This window comes from Haliotis rufescens, unplaced genomic scaffold (assembly GCF_023055435.1).
Source record: "Haliotis rufescens isolate VD_foot unplaced genomic scaffold, xgHalRufe1.0.p SCAF_1, whole genome shotgun sequence".
NCBI classification, from domain to species: Eukaryota; Metazoa; Mollusca; class Gastropoda; order Lepetellida; family Haliotidae; genus Haliotis; species Haliotis rufescens.
This window is the reverse complement of record NW_025963779.1, coordinates 11,262,850-11,281,756: the sequence shown is the minus strand read 5'-3', so window position 1 is coordinate 11,281,756 and position 18,907 is coordinate 11,262,850. Positions and strand designations below refer to the sequence as shown.

The following is an 18,907-nucleotide window of genomic DNA, read 5'->3' as shown; positions in this document are numbered from 1 at the left end:
TGATTGACATCATGAGCATCGATCCACGCAATTGGGATCGATGACATGCATGAACCAAGTCAGCGAGCCTGACCACCCGATCCCGTCAGTCGCCTCTCATGACAAGCATAGTCGCCTTTTACAGCAAGCATGGGTTGCTGAAGACCTATTCTACTCTGGATTTTCACAGATCTGTGATAAGTTAGATACAAGGTGTAAGTTGGTGAGACATGGGAATGATTCGAGTGTCTGTTTGTTGTTTAATGCCACACTGAGCAATATTAGAGCTATATGATGGTGGCCTGTAAATACTCCAGTCAGGTCCAAACATTGGAGGATATTGATACTGTGAGTAATGAACCACGCTGCCAGGGTAGCCTGACCACCACAAAGTCACCTCTTACGCCCAACACGGATTGGTGGGACTCTAACTTGGAATCCCTATGAGTGAGTTAGTGAGTGAGTGAGTGAGTGAGTGAGTGAGTGAGTGAGTGAGTGAGTGAGTGAGTGAGTGAGTGAGTGAGTGAGTGAGTGAGTGAGTGAGTGAGTGAGTGAGTGAGTGAGTGAGTGAGTGAGTGAGTGAGTATTTCTCCTGATGTGTCAGTTTGGTTTTGGTTTAATGCCTGTTTTAGCAATATTCCAGCAATATCATGGCAGGGGACACCAGAAATGGGCTTCACACATTGTACCCATGTGGGCAACCGAACCCGGGTCTTCAGCATGACGAGCGAGCGCTTAAACCACTAGGCTACCCCACCACCCCAGGGGTTAACTGGAGATACAATCTTGCACAAAGATAGGATGCACTAGCATGAGGTTTCAAATGAACAATAAAGAGTTTACCGCATGTTCAAAGAAGTTGAACTGTATGTGAACAAATATGACCTAAAATGTTACTTCCAGCTTGACAAAAGATCTTAGGTCAAGCGAGACTGATGATGTCAGAACAATGGATAGGGCACATATAGACACAATGTCGCTATCTATGCGACCTGGGTTATTCCAGCATATCTTGGTTTGTTAACGAGCACTAACTGTAATCAGTTAGCCATGATAAGCTGGGTGAGATGTTGTATGATCTAATGCTATAGCTTCAGGCTGAATGAGCTATCGTACACAGATACTATTCATGCACTGGATGCTAGAGGTGTAACGATGTGATGGGGCTGTGATACGACATGTATCCCGATACTACGGGTGCGATACAATTCATATCCCGATTCAGTACCTTTTTTTCATAACTTGATATTCTTTCTTTTTGTGCATGAATCATAATCCTGAATCATTTCTTTTTAAATTTCAGAGAGCAAAGATGGGATATTGTAGGACAGAAATATAGGCTAGAGGGCACTTTGAATGCTATGCTATTTATAGAAAATACTGGGAAATACTACAGAATCTGCTAAAGCTGGTTCTTGAATAGATTCTGTCATTATTCAAGTGATTTTACAACACTATAACTTGTAATGTAATGTATCGTATGTATGGCGATACAGGGCTTGTAAATCGATGTATTCTAGCATGACCCTCACACTGTGATACAATACTGTGTTGCTGTATCGTAATGCCACTACTGGATGCACACAGAAGTTCAACTGTCCATGTTACTGTAGATATTTCCTCAAACAGAACAGCTGCTTGTTTTACCATCATACTATAAACAGATTTATTTCCTATGAAACTAAACATGACAGATGGGTCAAAACATGTTAACTTCCTGCTTTCAACTTACAACACACACAAAATTGCAACTCGTATTGCACGAAAATGAAAACTTTTACTTCTCAGACAATGATGATTTCATGACAAAATGCTCAGCTTTAAAGATGTCCTGACTGGGAGTAAGAATTTTCAGTTCTTGTTCACGCAACACTGCCTGACAACGCAATCAGCTAAATCACAGCCTTACCACCCAAACCATTACATCTCCCCCTATAAGTTCCTGGGGACATACTCTAACCCAGACTTCCCATGGTGATTCTGAGAGGACTAGTTTGTGAGGAGACAAGTCTTACCGTAGCATACATATTCTCAGTTTCAGGGACAGTCTCATAAGGATTTAGGGCATTTCTTGCAGTCATACTGGCAAGAGATTCACGAGCTGTTACCATCGTGTACTCTCTCTCTGGATTGTCATCTGCAACATCACAACAATTCACATAAACATCAAAAACAATAGTTCCAAATGTAAGGTTGGTTGTTTTGTTGTTTAACGCTGCACTTAGCAATATTACAGCTATATGACGGCGGTCTGTAAATAATCGAGTCTGGACCAGACAATCCAGTGATTGATATCACGAGCATCGATCCACGCTATTGGGATCAATGACATGCATCAACCAAGTCAGCGAGCCTGACCACCTGATCCCATTAGTCGCCTTTACGACAAGCATAGTCGCCTTTTACAGCAAGCATGGGTTGCTGAAGACCTATTCTACCCCGGATCTTCACGGGTCCCAAATGTAAGGGGGAAATCTTGGATATGTTAACTGTCAAAATGTCCTAATAGCACATTCGACTGAGGCAAAGATAGCCCTGCAGCGCTCTAAATTATCAAGTCTATAGATAAACTGAATAGAGAAACCATGTAACATTTCCTAAAATGTTTAAAGTCATATTATTCCTCAGAACAATTCAACATCAGGTACTATGATTAAACAGTCAAACCAGTGACTGATAGCACGAGCAACTATCAACACCATTGGGGTCGGATGGCTTCAAATTTAGACAGGGTCCCATTCCACAATGCCACCGTAGAGCTACGTCTGTCGAAAGCCGATGCTAAAGAATGGGAGTTACGATCATCTTAGCGCTACGATCGCTTCGTGGAACAGGGCCATTGTCCATGTTGTCACCTTTGTGTAATCCAATCCTCATTTTAGTCGACTCCTTCGACAGGAAGGAGGTATAAGGATCAATTCTGACCTGGAATCCCCAGGATTTTATAATGGAGAGTTTTTTAGTGAAAGGTCTATCCTCTCTTCTGGACCTTTCACCAACATCTCTGACAAGCATGAAGTACCTGGACCTATGCTCACCTGGAATCTCCCCAACTACTAAGGTTGTTAATTCAGAGAATTAATTAATGTAAGCCCTACCTTGTCTGGAGGCGCCACCACCAACTGCTCCGACCAGGGATGGCTGTGCAGCAGCTTCATCTACTGTGTATGCTCGGGGAGGTTCGGGGGGGATCACATAGGGATCAACTTCCTCAGACGGTTGCACTTCATTGGATGCAGAAGCATTTCTTGGTTTGTTCACAACAGCATAATCATCATTTGGTTCCGGCAGATGGGGACCTAATGCACCCTGAGGAAGATCTTCAAAGTTCACAACATTGGCAGCAGACGAACGTGAACCAGTTTCCAGGTTTGTACTTGATCGGGATGACCTTGCATCCATGACACTGACCTCTGTTTCTTCCCCTAATGTTGAATAGGGGTCAATTTCACTTCCTCCCACATTAATGTTTGTAATATGAACTTGATTTGAAACATCATTGTCCTTGACCTTCGCATATGTGTCATCATCCTTGACCTTTTCATAAGGATCATCCTTAACCTTTGCATAAGGATCATCTTTAACCTTTGCATAAGGGTCGTCCTTTAAACCAGTGTATGGATCATCACACACGTTCACTTGATCATAAGGATCCACAACTCTACGTTTTACTTCTGTAACAGTTTCATAGTTTCGATCACGTAACTGAGCGTAATAGTTCTCTCCGGAGGGAGTTTCATTCTCGGGGGGCATGTCTCTTGCTACAGTTCCATTGGGAGATTCTATCTTGATATGGTCATAATTAGCCCTGCCTCTTCCAGGCTGCCTCTCCTTGCCCAAATGATCGTAGTCATCATCATCTTCAGTGATGCGATGAGGGACACCATTTTCAACCCCAGATAAGGGTCGACCGATGTCCCCAACGGGAAGTTCTGGCAGCTCGCGTAGACTTGGAGGCCGGGCCTGACCGGATCCCACGCTAATCTGACTGCTCCTGGGAGACATAAGAAGCATAATAATTGTAGTGATTTAATATATTTTATTGACAAAACTTCCCAGGTTAGTGTTCACTATGTTCTTCCCTCTCCTGTCTGGGGTAGTAGTGACACATCTATTTCAAGCAAGCTAAGGTCAATATTTCTATATTTGCTGGATCACAGATTTACTGTGTTAAAGTCAGAAATTGGAGGAGGGAAGAAACACATTTTGGGGGGGAAAAGATGACATCAGCTTCTATATTTTTCAACTGGATCACAGAATATTTTCATAAATATTACCTGTAGGAGCGGGGGGGGGGATAAATAAGAACCATTGTCTGCCAAAAGCTTCATTTTATTCTCTCTGTGTATCAAGGACAAGGGACAAAAACTCTACATTTAGTATGAAAGGAATTTCCCTACGACTTGTTGACTAAAAGATTTTTGTGAAATATTAATGTCAAATTGAGCCTAAGTTTTATAGATGATTTTGATAAAACTTCAAAATAATTTTGCATTTATGATGTGTTGGTAAAAAAATGGAGTAAATTTGGATATATTTTTTGTCAATTATTGAAGAAAATAGGGTCAGCAGATCAGTGATCCAACAAATGGTGGTTTAATGAAATGATGTCATATAGAAATCCTGCTTGTCATACAAGCTCAACTTGAACATTGTGTGAACCCTACCACTGCTTGACATCAAGGCAATATGTTGAGGAGGCAGTCACAACACTGTGGCACATATTTGTGTAGAGTTGTAATCCGTCTGCTCATTGGTCTGAGTATTCACTGGCTTCCCTCTCTAGAACCAGGCCTTTGCTTGAATAGTGACTATTAATAGCACTACAATGCATTTTAGCATACCTTCATGTCAGAATGATGAGATCTGATTGGTTCACGTGATCTTGATAAAATACTATGTTTTCTGCCTTGGAGGGAAAAAAAATTCTCAGTGGAAGAATAAATCTCTTATACCCTGCCATGAACAAGACAGTGGTGCACATGGATTTCTGAGAGGCACAATAAATCCCTCATACCCTGCTTCGAAGCCGAGTCAATGAAAGTCATGTGACATAGCACAAGTTAACCTCAGCTCAATCAAACAGCTCTTTTCTGTCAATTTCAAATTTGTTTTAATTCTTCAACAATGTCACATTAAAACATGCAAGTCCAAAGTGATTTATCACCATCAAACCATCAACTCAGAGTATGGTGCCAACTAACAACAAATCATGAACTATGATGTGCTGATTGACTTGGAAAGTATGACAGTATGTCAGTATGTCAGCTGCATCTGTAAGATGTTGCCTACTGACATCTCAACATGCTTCAGGTACCTACAAATCATGACGAGAGAACCACCAACCTTGACGGGGCCCCACTATGTCTGTTGGAGGACAAGCCATTTTCCGGCCTGGCGTTGACGGCCTCCGGGACCTGCACCTCGGGACTGGCCTCCAGCTTCACCGAGGTCGTCTGTACTGGAGCCTGCAGAGAGACGAACACTGCTCAACACACATACTGTGAAACTCTGGCAATCCAGACCATACCATTCTCCGGGAAGTCGTCCAGAAAAAGGAATTACAAATTAACGAATCATTGTTAGAGAGTTATTTCCTTCATTCAAGTCAAGATGTTCCTAACACACAGTAACCTTTTGGAAAGCATGATTCTTATTAATTCTTCATGTCAAGATGTTCTTAAAAGCTATATGCTATATGCATTTGGGCTGGGACAGGTAACTCTGGTATTCAGGTCGGGTGGGTACGACCAGGACCCAGGTACTCACAGGTCCGGGTGGACCTGTGCTTAGTCACGTGATATGTTGTTTAATGACAAAAAACATCTAGAACTCCATGGTTACACTACATGTCACTAATGTTCGCATTTCTTTCTGACTGTGAACGCATTCCTTCTGACTTTTATATTTTTTAATAAAGATAAAACTTCAGTCAACTTCAGTGTATGCATGACCAGATTGTTTTGTAGTGTATTTAAATACTTTTTGCCAGGGCTCTGGTCAAACTATTCCCAATCGGACATTTTATACCCATCTCTTGAGACCATCAGCAGGTACCAGGTAGGGTCGGGCAATAGGGGGGTTGGGTACCTGGGTAGTAAATTTGGACTCGTCCCAGCCCCAATATGCATGTATGATTCTAGTAAGGGCTTACAGCAGCGTTTGCCAGGCTCATCGAACTGGGTCCTTTCCTTGGCTTGATCTCCTTTAGCTCTGGCACCTCTCTGAAAGGTTGAAACAATGACATTAATACACAAACTCAAGGACAATCAAGTGTAAATGACTGATTCTCTTGAAAAGGGCCAAGATAAGCATAATAGTTGAAAAGGACCTTAACTGCCAAATTCACTCAGCTTGTCTGATGACATCGAATAACCATTACTTAATCCCATCGGGTTGAATGCTGGCAACTTCTACAGTTTACATAGTACTTTAGCATTGCTGACAGGTGTAACATTCTTTTCCTCTGCGGCTGTTCTGTAATACTTGGGGCGGTTGGGTAGCCTAGTGGTTAAAGCGTTCACTCGTCACGGCGAAGACCTGGGTTCGAATCCCGACATGGGTACAATGTGTGAAGCCCATTTCTGGTGTCCCCCGCCATGATATTGCTGGAATATTGCTTAAAGCGGCATAAAACCAAACTCACTTACTCTCTCACTCTGTCATACTTACGCATCTCCACAAACACACATGGCCACCACTATTATGATGGAGACTGTTGCTGCTATCCCAACAGTCACTGCAACAGGAAGTGCCAATGTGTCTGTTTCCTCTGCTAGACTGAGCAACTTCCTCTGCCAGGGAATGCTGGGATTGGACAGGTCATCCATAGTTTTCTCTGAAACAAAACAAGGATTTGAAAAATATGGACTATGAAAACAATGTTTTGTGACTAATCAAACAGATGTGTTATCATCATGATTACTGCCTTCTGTAATCTGTGAGCAATGATAAGAAACCGTCATCACTTTTTTTAGGTCCAACAACCATTCTAGCCAAGAAGAATAAACAGCTGATGAACATGATGAAAGGATCTACTTGTATTAATTGAAAAGGTCGCCCACTTTTGCACAGATTTACTTCTCCAGGACTCGTGACATACTGCCTATTAACTATGGAAACAAGAGTTTACCACTAACGTGGCTATATCCCCCGCCCCTGTTGCAGAATTTATGACATAATTAAATCTAAACAAACCCTAACCTTTTTTAACTAAGGTGGAACTTGTCATGGAAATTGTAAAAAAAAGAAAGTCCATCTTGTTGCCATGGAAAAGTAAAAAATAAAAATTTCTAAATTTTCTAAATAGCAAAAGGCACCAGTTCAGCATGTACCTGACAAACCTGCACAGTTTCATGAAAATATATTGAACGGTTTATGAGTTATGCCCCAGAAACGAACCCTACCCTCACAGAACCTAAGTCCATCTTGTTGCCATGGAAATGTAAAAAATAAAAATTTCTAAAATTTCTAAATAGCAAAATGCACCAGTTCAGCATGTACTTGACAGACCTGCATAGTTTGATGAAAAAATATCGAACGGTTTCTGAGTTATGCTCCGGAAACGAAACGTGACGGATGGACGAACGTACGGACAGCCCGTTTCTATATCCCCCACCAACTTTGTTGGGCGGGGGATAATAACCACACCTTAGCTCCAGATTAGGAAACAATGGGAATGACTGCTAAATTTGACTGAATTAAACACATACAAACTGCTACCATCTAGAGTAGATCAAGGTGAGTGATGGAATGTTTGTTACATTGTAGTCAACAATATTCCAGCTAAACCAAAGAAATTTATAACATAATTGAGTCTGAAGAGCAGAGTGTTTTCATGATACCTTAGCCATTTTGATGTACTCTTATATCTGATTGCGAAATTTTGCATCACAAACTGTGAAAGGGTTGCAACAGTCTAACAAACAGCCAGCCAGGTAGACTAACAATTAGTCTCTGAAATGAACATATTTTATAGAAAAAACCTGTTAAATTATAGTTATAAAATAGAATGAAAAGGAGCCCAGAGACTTCCTTCATTTTCAGATACGGCAGTAATCTAGACTTGCCAAACATTATAGACTTGCATGGGCTGTATTGGATATTATTGTTTCAGGGTCTGTAAGACAGACTGCCAGCCAGGCTAAATCCCCAGGAGCATGCTGAGTGTAGGGACGTCCAAGGCGTCAGGCCAGGGAGGTAGGAACTGCTACAGGGTGACACAACAAGAGTCTTCACAGAGTTTGCTGACTTCACAAACAACTGGTGTCCTATAACTGTGGGCTGAAGAACTCTACCATCTACTAATGACCTAATCTAGCGTGCCCCCCCATGGCTAGCCGAACATCAAAGGAGTTCTAGACTAAGAGCTAATCCCAATAGAATACATATGTATTGAAAACTATAGGGCTTCTTAACATATCATCCCTGTCATCAAAACTGTTATTCCAAGGAATGTTTATCCTCCGCAACATGTGACATATAATCCTGATAATGAAGAGACCTACAGAGTTATCCTGACGGTTAATTGGTGTTGTGACAAGATGCCTGGAGCACTTAGCACTAATCACTTTCACTTTGTTTCCATGGCTGCCTCTCAGCTCAAGTCACATGTCTTTCAAGATGAGGATCTATTTTAAGCTGGACAATGCTGGATAATTGATAATCACTGCAGTATCATGTGTATGGTAAGATATAGAACCATGTGAGTCTGTATCTCACATCACAGTTCATACCATCACAGCCATGGTCATTAGTAAAATTCTTTGATTTGATCTTTGTCAGGTTTATTAAATGGGGACAACATTCATCTACAGTTGGAGGCCATATGGCTGAGCAGGGTAGACATGCTATATGAGTGAGTGAGTGAGTTGGGTTTAACGCCGCTTTTAACAATATTCCAGTTATATCGCGGCGTGTCAGCTTAATGTGGGAGGAAAGCCCGAAGTGATGCAGGTCTCAGACGTTTATCACTTCGGTGAAACCCACGAGCATGGGTATGGTGCTGAGAAACCTAGAAACATAATCGGGGCGAACCGGTATTCGAACCCACAATCATAGGTTTCTGGTGTGCCCAAGGGACGCAACTCTGCACAGCGAATCGCTGTGCCTTAGACGACTGGGCCACCCGTGCCCCCCATGCTATATGACATGCGTTGTAGTTGATTGTTGTTTAATGCTGCACTCAGCAATATTCCAGCTATGTCTGGGGTCTGTAAATTATTGAGTCTGGTCCAGACATCATGAGCATCGATCTACGCAATTGTGATACGACATGCATCAACCAAATTAGTGAGCCTGACCACCCGATCCCATTAGTCGCCTCTTATGGCAAGCAAGGGTTGCTGAAGACCAATTCTAACCAGATCTTGACGGGTTCTATATGTCACTTAATCAACACTGTCTAGTGGTTCGTGTCAATTTCTATCCCTGATTAAGCAGACACACAATAATGAACTAACTGTAATACTAGCAAGAAACTCACTGGATTGACACTCACTCTGGATATGTGAAGCGGCCTTGACTAACACGTACAATGGATTCATTAACAAACAGCGATGACAGTAGCAGTATCTGAGCAGCCGTCATATTTTACAATGCCTGCTACTTCCTCAACATCATCTGTAACTCCAATTTATATTATTACTTCTTCATAAGGGGGCACGGGTGGCCTAGTCAAAGGCGCTGCGATTCGCTGTGCAGAGTTGCGTCCCTTGGGCACACCAGAAACCTATGATTGTGGGTTCAAATCCCGGTTCGTCACGATTTTGTTTCTAGGTTTGTCAGCACCATACCCGTGCTCGTGGGTTTCACCGAAGTGGTAAACGTCTGAGACCTGCATCACTTCAGGCTTTCTTCCCACATTAAGCTGACATGCTGCGAGATAACTGGAATACTGTTAAAAGCAGCATTTAACCCCACTCACTCACTCACTACTTCTTCATAAACATCATATCACTGATCTATGTTACTAAAATAATTCCCACATAACAAATTTCCTTATGGTTTCTGTGACAATGCATTTAAATCATAGGAATTTATTGACATTCCTATTGATTTTCTTGTCACATTTTTAAACCTAAGGAAAACTGCATACCAACACAAGACATATCAACTATCTGATGACCACATGACATTGATTTATTACACGATAGTTCCCTAATAATAAAGTTATCCTGTTCAACTATCTTGCAAATAAGAAACCTCAGACAGCCATGCCTAGATTGAACTTCTTCAGTTTCTATGTACAAGTTTTGGAAATTAGCTCTGAAAACAACAACAAAGGCACATAAAATATGTCTCTATTCTATTTAGCATGTTTGGTTCATGGTGTCAGTTTCTCAGGATGTGATTATCAATTTAGCAATTGTAATAGATTGTTCGGAAATTCATGGAAATATTTATACTCAAACAAATGAATGAGTGAGTAAGGTTTTAAGCCTCGTTTAGCAATATTCCAGCAATATCACCGAGGGGAAACGTGAAAATGGCTTAACAAATTTTACCCATAAACCAACTTTATAGATATGCATGCAAACTTTCATTCGTGTAACTTCGGTAGTTTCTGAGAAAACTTTCACCCGTTTCACACAGCATCACACGAAGTTGAAAAGCATGGAAAAAGGGCCATAACTCTGAATGAAATGAATTCACCACACCAATTTTTTAACTCATTTGAGATCATGACCAGTAACATCAGTGTGTAAAATTTAACTTCTCTGTCTTATTAGTTTTTGAGAAATTTTGTCCCCTTGGAGAAGCCGATGGACAAACAGAAAGTTGGACGGACGGACAAACTCCTAATTCTCGTGGGGTCAAGGAACAAGCATGGCATACTTAGGACTTATTCCGCACCACAAGCCTAAAAGGAGGTATCAAATAAGTAATAGTATCAAAGAAACAACTCCTCTTTTTACACCAAATGCAATACGACACAGGACACTCTTTTTCAAGCCATGGGATCCAAAACTTCCAGTGTAGCTTGGCCATAGGTCAGAAAACAAAAATAGCAAATAACAACTTTCCATAAGAACTTGACTTAAACTAAGCTATGGAGTGATGTAAATATCCTACAGGCGGATGAACAGACGACTGGAATAGAGATGATATAAACTGCGTAATGACCACTCGAGCTAACAAGCATATCAACTTTAAGTTTATTTATGTCACAAGTATATCCTCTCAGGAACAATGACAATCCTTCAGGAGGAAGGAAAGGAACTAATCTCTATCAAGGAGTAACCAATTAAGTACGATGTGACAGTTTCATCGATCAGACCATTTATGGCAGAACATGTTACTTTTTCAAAACAAAGTTTAAGTTTGGAAATGTTTGAGAGAATTTGAGAATAATCCAGCATAATGGGTCAGGGAGTATTTCCACACTGAGTGAGTGAGTGAGTGAGTGAGTGAGTGAGTGAGTGAGTGAGTGAGTGAGTGAGTGAGTGAGTGAGTGAGTGAGTGAGTGAGTGAGTGAGTGAGTGAGTGAGTGAGGTTTACATAATTAATAGAAATATTCAAGCATGTTTCTAAGATTACTTGTATTCATAATTGACACAATTTTTTCGCTAAGGAAATCTGAATTCAGACATCATTCTTTAAAATACTGACCGCTAATATTCTTTATCCGCTAGTTGTTGTAAAACAAATCTACACACTTTCAGAATGAAATGCGACTGAAATAACTTTCGTAAAATAGCAACGTGGAAAGACCAAACTTAACTGTATTAGTGTAAAGAAAATCATGACTCCCAAATTTAGAAAATGACCCCCCAACAAATATGTGGTGAGTCATCCTGACTCCATTTTTACAAGGCTATGTAAAACCCATAATGTGAGATGACTCACCCTGGTGCCAGAATGCCAGGAAACTCAGCTAGCATACTGGTTCTAATTTATTCCTCATAAAGTCTTTGAAACAAAAAGGGGAGCTTCGGATTTTTCCGCAAAATATCTTATCAAAGACCCTGAATAATCTTAAAACAAGGAATATGACAAGGAAGTAACACATTCATGCATAATTTCCAACACTGCATATACATCAAACATTACCAGCTGAATATTACACGAATAATCAAGTGGCAAACATTCTTTTTCCTGGATAGTCTCTCATACAGGAAGATATCTGAAAAACCACAATCATTTGTCTACACTACTTTTTTTCCCACTTTCTGAATGGGGCTTCTGGTAGCCTAGTGGTAAAAGCGTTCCGTCGTCACGCCGAAGACCCGGGTTCGATTCCCGACATGGTTACAATGCGTGAAGCCCATTTCTGGTTTCTTCCGCCATGATATTGCTGGAATATTGCTAAAAGCAGCGTAATACCATACTCACTCACTCACTTTCTGAAAATGAAGAGATCATGTGACTGTGCTCCTTTTATTATATATTTCAAGACAATATAACTTTAAATCTTTTCATTTCAAATACTTAAGTCAGCCTACTTCCTGTACTCCTTAGTACACCTTAAAGAATATTCTTTGACATTCCTTCAGTTCTTCCTAGTAGGCCTGCCTGATCAGATGTCTTGAGATAAACAAGGATCAACTTCCCATTGGCATATCAACTTACAACATTAGGCCCAGTGTAAGTGTATTTCTGTCTTTGGGACCCAGCCCTGACTCACCAGACACACACACCCTAGCCAGTAACACACATTCATAAACAGCCCCACGGTGTGACAGGCTCAGCCATGTCAATAACACAGACATAAGCTCACAACATAGCTCAGTCACTTGAATCCTAAAACATGAATACATTCCAGAAAAGTTGACCAACAAATACCTACACAGAGGAGAGAGAGAGCACTTGATCTCGCAGTCCGCTTGTTGCAATACCTTTCCCCTTGTGCCCTTACACAGTCGGAGTAAAATTATAGCATGGGTGTGACCTTCCTTCTTGAGACTCTTTCAAAGTGAGTGCGTTGGGTTTAACGCCGCTTTTAACAGTATTCCAGTTATATCGCGGTGTGCCAGCTTAATGTGGGAGGAAAGCCCCAAGTGATGCAGGTCTCAGACGTTTACCACTACGGTGAAACCCACGAGCACGGGTATGGTGCTGACAAACCTAGAAACATAATCGGGGCGAACCGGGATTCGAACCCACAATCATAGATTTCTGGCGTGCCCAAGGGACGCAACCCTGCGCAGAGAATCGCGGCGCCTTAGACGACTGGGCCACCTGTGCCCCCCTCTTTCAAAGAGTTGAATATAAGGGTAGGCCCCTATTACAAGATACATGGGTTGATCTGAGCCACACACAGAGGCATCATCCTGTTCTGTGTAGGCACAGCCTCATGTGAAAGATGAGGTTATCCTAGACTAAAATCTAGTCTCTGAAATGAACATATCGTACATAAAAAAAACAGTTGTTCAGTTATCTTAATAAAAATATAATAAAAAGGAGCCCAGTGACTCTCTTCATTTTCAGATACTGCAGTGATCTAGACTTGCCAAACATTATAGACTTGCATGGGCTGTATTTGATATATATTTGTATCAGGGTCTGTAAGACAGACTAAGGTTATCCATACACTTTGGACTGACTAACTGTTTAATCTAGAACCTTTTTTTCAGACCAGGATATCAGTCAGGATGACCTCTTGTTTATGTTTACTTACTTACAAGGGGTTATTATCAAAATATTTCAAGAAAATATAACTTTAAATCTTTTCAGACCAGGATATCAGTCAGGATGACCTCTTGTTTATGTTTACTTACTTACAAGGGGTTATTATCAAAATATTTCAAGAAAATATAACTTTAAATCTTTTCAGACCAGGATATCAGTCAGGATGACCTCTTGTTTGTTTACTTACTTACAAGGGGTTATTATCAAAATCATGTATTGAAATTCAACTAGAACATTTCCTATCTGTTAAAAATCCTTTCTGTTATCAAAGGAATAATTCCCACAAGAGAGTATTGGAGTTACCCTCCTTAACGTAGTATATAGTCATGATGACTGGGTTTTTATCATGTTTATCATCTGAACTAAACTAACAATAATCTTACTTAGAACATTTGTAATATGCAAAGAAAAAATACTTTAAAACTCAGACATAAAGTAAGATCAATTCAATTATGTATGATTTGGCAATAACCAAATATCTTTGTGGTAATCTTATTTAAGCATGCTAAAAGCAAAAGAACAAATTTCCACGTTTCTTTATTTCATTTTCTTTATTAAGTAGACAATTAATACAAATGTATGCAGCTCTGTTGGCAGTCACACTGGTATTTAACAAAAAGCACATCTCAATATGGTGGTCAGCTTAAGACAGATTCGTCTGAACATGCTGAATAGGTCACTACAAGAATATCTATACAAATCATAAGGATCATACATGACGCAATACCAACAATCAGTCTGCACAAAAGTTTTTTTGAAATCCAATCCAGTGAAAGGCTTTATCCTCTATTTACATGTATGATAAGAAATAACAACAGTGTTATGCATGGGCCTAAACTGTAGAGGCAGGAAAAACTTCAGATTGTTTTTGTGTTGTACAAAGGTTCTCTTCTGAATATGTTGCCAATATGCAGGATGTGAATTGTTGGTCCAACAGGTCTTGCTGTTATTTGATGGAACCAAAAATGATGACACTTTTCTGAATATATTTTTAACCACTTTTTAATCTTTTTCATATCTTTAGTTTTGGAAAAACTTCAAACCATTTATAAAACATAGGCTTTTCTAAGACGTGTGAGAAAAACACACATTGTAGTGGTAGTCCAAAGACATGGATTTTGTTTTCTATCAATTGGTTCTGAAACATTTTTGTAAGACCTTATATGCATGACAATTCTTAATCATGTTAATCTTCAAGAAAAAGCTTCTAATACCCAAAATCCCTTTCAGCAATAACAGATATCAAAATTTAAAAACATTAAAACATTTTCTTAACATTGATAAGGCATCCTAGCTTACACTTACTGTTTGACAATAACAACATACTCACTCATGTAAGGGATGATCAAAATGGGCTACATTCATCTATATATGGATAAGGATGACATTTGTAATAAATCATCTGAAATATAAATCTTGATGTCTAGATATCGATAAGTTTGACATTTTGCTTTGTACGAAATATAGTCTGTCTGTATCTTACCTGTGTTGTTGATTCAGTAATTACCTGATCACTCCTATTTGACACCTGGCTCGTCAATGTCTACATCGTTATGTCTACATCGTTATGTCACTATCACTATCTCAATCAGTACCAGCTGTCATACTTCAGACAGATTAGCCCTGTGCTGTAATGTTTGTTATCCGGTTGTCATGGAACTACACAATTCATTGTCAAGTACCTGTTCCCATGTACGATTCAGCCTGATTACCAGCAATATAGCAGAAATGAGCATCATCTGTTTCTATTTTGAAATAAATTTATAAATCTAAGTTCGAAGAAACTCTAAAAAATGAAATTATTCCCTAATTGCTTAACACAAGGGCAAGCCGTAACAAAAGGCAATCATGACTGTTGATTAATATGCAACATACTTAGCAACCCTTTGGACACATTGAGTGTATATTTGAATTTCTTTGTTTCAGGATATGTTAACATTAAAAAGGGAAAATTCTGGTCTGGCACCTTTAAGAACACTGACATGACTCAAAGATTGCAAACAATCGTGTAACCTAGTCATGATAGTCACACCCTTCAAAAACTGCTTCCTGATCATGTCACTGATAACAAGTAGAAAGAACACATTGAGTGAGGGTTAAATTGACAAATAAATGAAGAGTGGGAGTTATATATCACACCCTCATGGTCTATTGTCCTTGTAGTGTTGTTTTGAGTCGTCTATTTTCGATTTCAGCTTTATGTACAGCCTCTTTCCATTTTTAAGGATGTCAATATAATGTACAAACTTTAAAAATATTTACCCGTACTTAAACAATGATGACTCCCTGAATACAATATGACCTCAGCGATGTCTATTTTATGTCGAGGGGGGTTAAATTTTGAAACAGAATATTGAATTATACAAAAGTGATCCAGTGCATTGAATGAATTACAACCTTGATCCATTGTATTGTAATACAAACGTGATCTAGTGTATCGAATAATATAACCAAACCGTCTACATCAGGGACTTGATCATCTTCATTTATTCAGTGTATTGTACCTCCATTCTGTCATGATAAATACACTGGACCCATCAACCATATTAGCTTCAATCAAAACCTGATTCAATTACACAACTCTAAAAATTGCCATCAAATCAAATTTATCACACAAGCAGGTGATATTCTGAAAAAAATTAATAAGAGAAACAAAGCTATGTTGGCAAATGGGTTCAGGGTTTTTATAATAGTATGGAGATATAATGCCCTTGATAGTTGAGGATGGGACAAGCCAACAACTGCTTAGTCTTCTTTACTCTGGCACATGTATTACTATATGTGTTGAATGTGTTGAATGTGTTGTCATTTGACTAATCATGTGACACAGTATTCTGACTCCCACCATGCCAGTCCTTGTTTTAGCCCCTCAATGCCTGTCAACTTTTAACGTCTGTTGGTATGACGCGGCCAGGGATCGAACCCCCGACCTTCCGCTCACCAGGCGGAAGCTCTACCACTAGACCACAGAGGCGGTCTGACTAATCTACAAAGCATTTGTACAGCCAGTGTGACAGTTCATCCCGACCTGACGTGACTGTGTCAGGGTATAGTGCTACATTTGACACGTTCAACAAGAACATACTCAGCCTTGACATCACAGCGCCCTGAATATAGGGCCTCATAAATATAGGGGGAAACCATTCAACATGTGATGCAGCAGCGATTGAGTTGTTTAAAAATTTGATGTCAAATATAAAAATTAAGTATGGAGATTCCGCAATTGAGAAAATGTTGACATCTCTACCTGATCCAACAGATTCTTTCAGAAAGCAAAATGCACAAATCAATTAGTACCATTGATGTTTGTGAACATATACATTCAGAGATTATCCCGGAAATTTTTACCTGTGAGAGAAAAATCTTCCCTGGTCCAAAAGGTGTCCTCCCATTAGTTAGACGTCCCAATAGTTAGACAGCTTATAACAACACTTTAAACGGTTGAGTGCACACTAATCCTTATGCTTGTTACCTCAGACTTTAAAATGGAATAGTCCAGATAAGATCTGACAAACAAGGCAAAGTAGCTTTAAATAGATACTTTTATATTATACTTAACATTTAATGACACTTTACATTTGATAAATTTTATACAGTTTGTAACAACACTTTGTGACAGTTTTTGGTAATGTACACTTTACATTTAATAACTGTTACAGTTTATTTATCACCGACAGTCGTACATTTCTCATTGCACGTCTTGACGACACATCTCCAATGTGTGCAGGTTTGCCTCTCGCGGTTTCTGTTGTAAACATATCCATCTAATATCAACTGCCTACTACTACGCCGAGAGGCGATGTACTCTACTTTCCTTAAACCAGCCATATCGATACTGATAATGATACGTACCCCAAGATCATATTTATTTGTTTGATGAGTAGATAATCTAAACTCAACTCCTTCAACTGATCATACAGTAAGACAATTAAGCTACTCCATAGTTTACATGGTTAACCTCATGCCTATTGAACCTGTGCTGAGAGTAAGGTAATTTAGGTTAATTAAACGAAATTGTAACATATATACTCCCTAAACTGTGAGTCCCCTATCCCTACTCAGTACTTTAATCTAATTAGGACTGATCCATTACACCTGTAGGTATATTCGCTCTTTGCCTAAATAAAATGTCCAACAATTGGGACGTCTAACTAATGGGACGTCTAACTAATGGGATATAACCGTCCAAAACAATGAGATTTGGGGGAGTGTGATGATACATTGCTAATTATCAGAGACATTTTGTCTTCAAACAGTGAAAACTGTATTCATGGTATTTGAGTGGACACTTGATTATTCCACTGCAAATATTTAAAAAAATTGTGTATAATTGGATAATGAGCACTGTCAACTGAAATAAAATACTAATTACATTATGATTAATGTGTACATATTTTTATTCATTGTTGACTTTAGGAGGAATTACTAAATACTAATTACATTAATAATTATGTATTTCTATTCATTGTCGACTTGAGGAGGAACTATTCACTCGTTCAAAAGTACAATTATAGATTGTTTAGCAGACATGTTTACCAAGACAAGCTGTTCCTTTAGTTGGCATGCTGGAGACAACAATCTGCCATTGTCAGATTTCCAGGTTTTCAACAATGTGTATTTAGATCGTAATTGAATATATTCAAAGTGATCAGACATAAAATACCGACTGTTGTAAATGGTCTAACAGTTTGATGATATTTTATGAAACATAGTGCTTTCATCAATTTCTGTCTGTAGTATGTACTGTATCAAAGGAAATATTGCTGAATTTCCAATTAATTATAGTGACAGTCTTTTGCTAATTAGCATTTTAATTCATTTCCCTGCAGAAGATGTTGTTTACCCTGTGCAGCAGCCATAAATTATTTACAAAAAACTGGAAGTTAAAAATACTGTTGAAATTCACCATGTTTATGAGTTACACATGAATGATTGTCACATTTTAAACTTTTTATGGACAAATCTAGAAGAAAACTTACTGTTTGGCCACAAGAAATAGTTCAAAATTTGTAATTCTCACACAGAGGCCATTCTTGAACATGTTAAAGGAGGGTATGATCATGAAATATCTTCCACCAGTGCTGCCTTACCTAAAGGCTACGCGAATATCATCTAAAATATGATTGTAATCTGAAATGTGTATATTATTATGGAAAAAGAGCTGTGGGTATAGCCATTTAGATATTGTATTGCTTTAAATTTGTCAGCGTTTTGAAGCTTTACCCGCAATTGGGTTTTTTCCTTGTCTTCTGGAAAGATTTAAACAAAAAAATATGGCTTAATAATGTTGGTGTTGTAG

General features: G+C 39.2%; 1 protein-coding gene across 3 annotated transcripts in view; it reads right to left on the bottom strand.

The window, feature by feature from the left end:
* LOC124147672 overlaps positions 1-18,907 on the bottom strand; it is a 37,846-nt gene that overhangs the window by 3,318 nt on the left and 15,621 nt on the right. The window contains exons 1-6 of one of the 3 annotated variants that reach the window (XM_046518395.2): positions 16,957-17,489; positions 6,652-6,817; positions 6,134-6,203; positions 5,326-5,447; positions 3,078-3,973; positions 1,995-2,116 (exon numbers count right to left, since the gene is read on the bottom strand). In XM_046518395.2, coding sequence (XP_046374351.2) covers positions 1,995-2,116; positions 3,078-3,973; positions 5,326-5,447; positions 6,134-6,203; positions 6,652-6,809 — 1,368 coding nt within the window. In that variant the 5' untranslated portion in view covers positions 6,810-6,817; positions 16,957-17,489. Of the gene's footprint in view, positions 1-1,994; positions 2,117-3,077; positions 3,974-5,325; positions 5,448-6,133; positions 6,204-6,651; positions 6,818-15,091; positions 15,115-16,956; positions 17,490-18,907 lie in introns of those variants that run through there. The other 2 variants (XM_048382420.1, XM_046518386.2) reach the window with 2 other exon arrangements.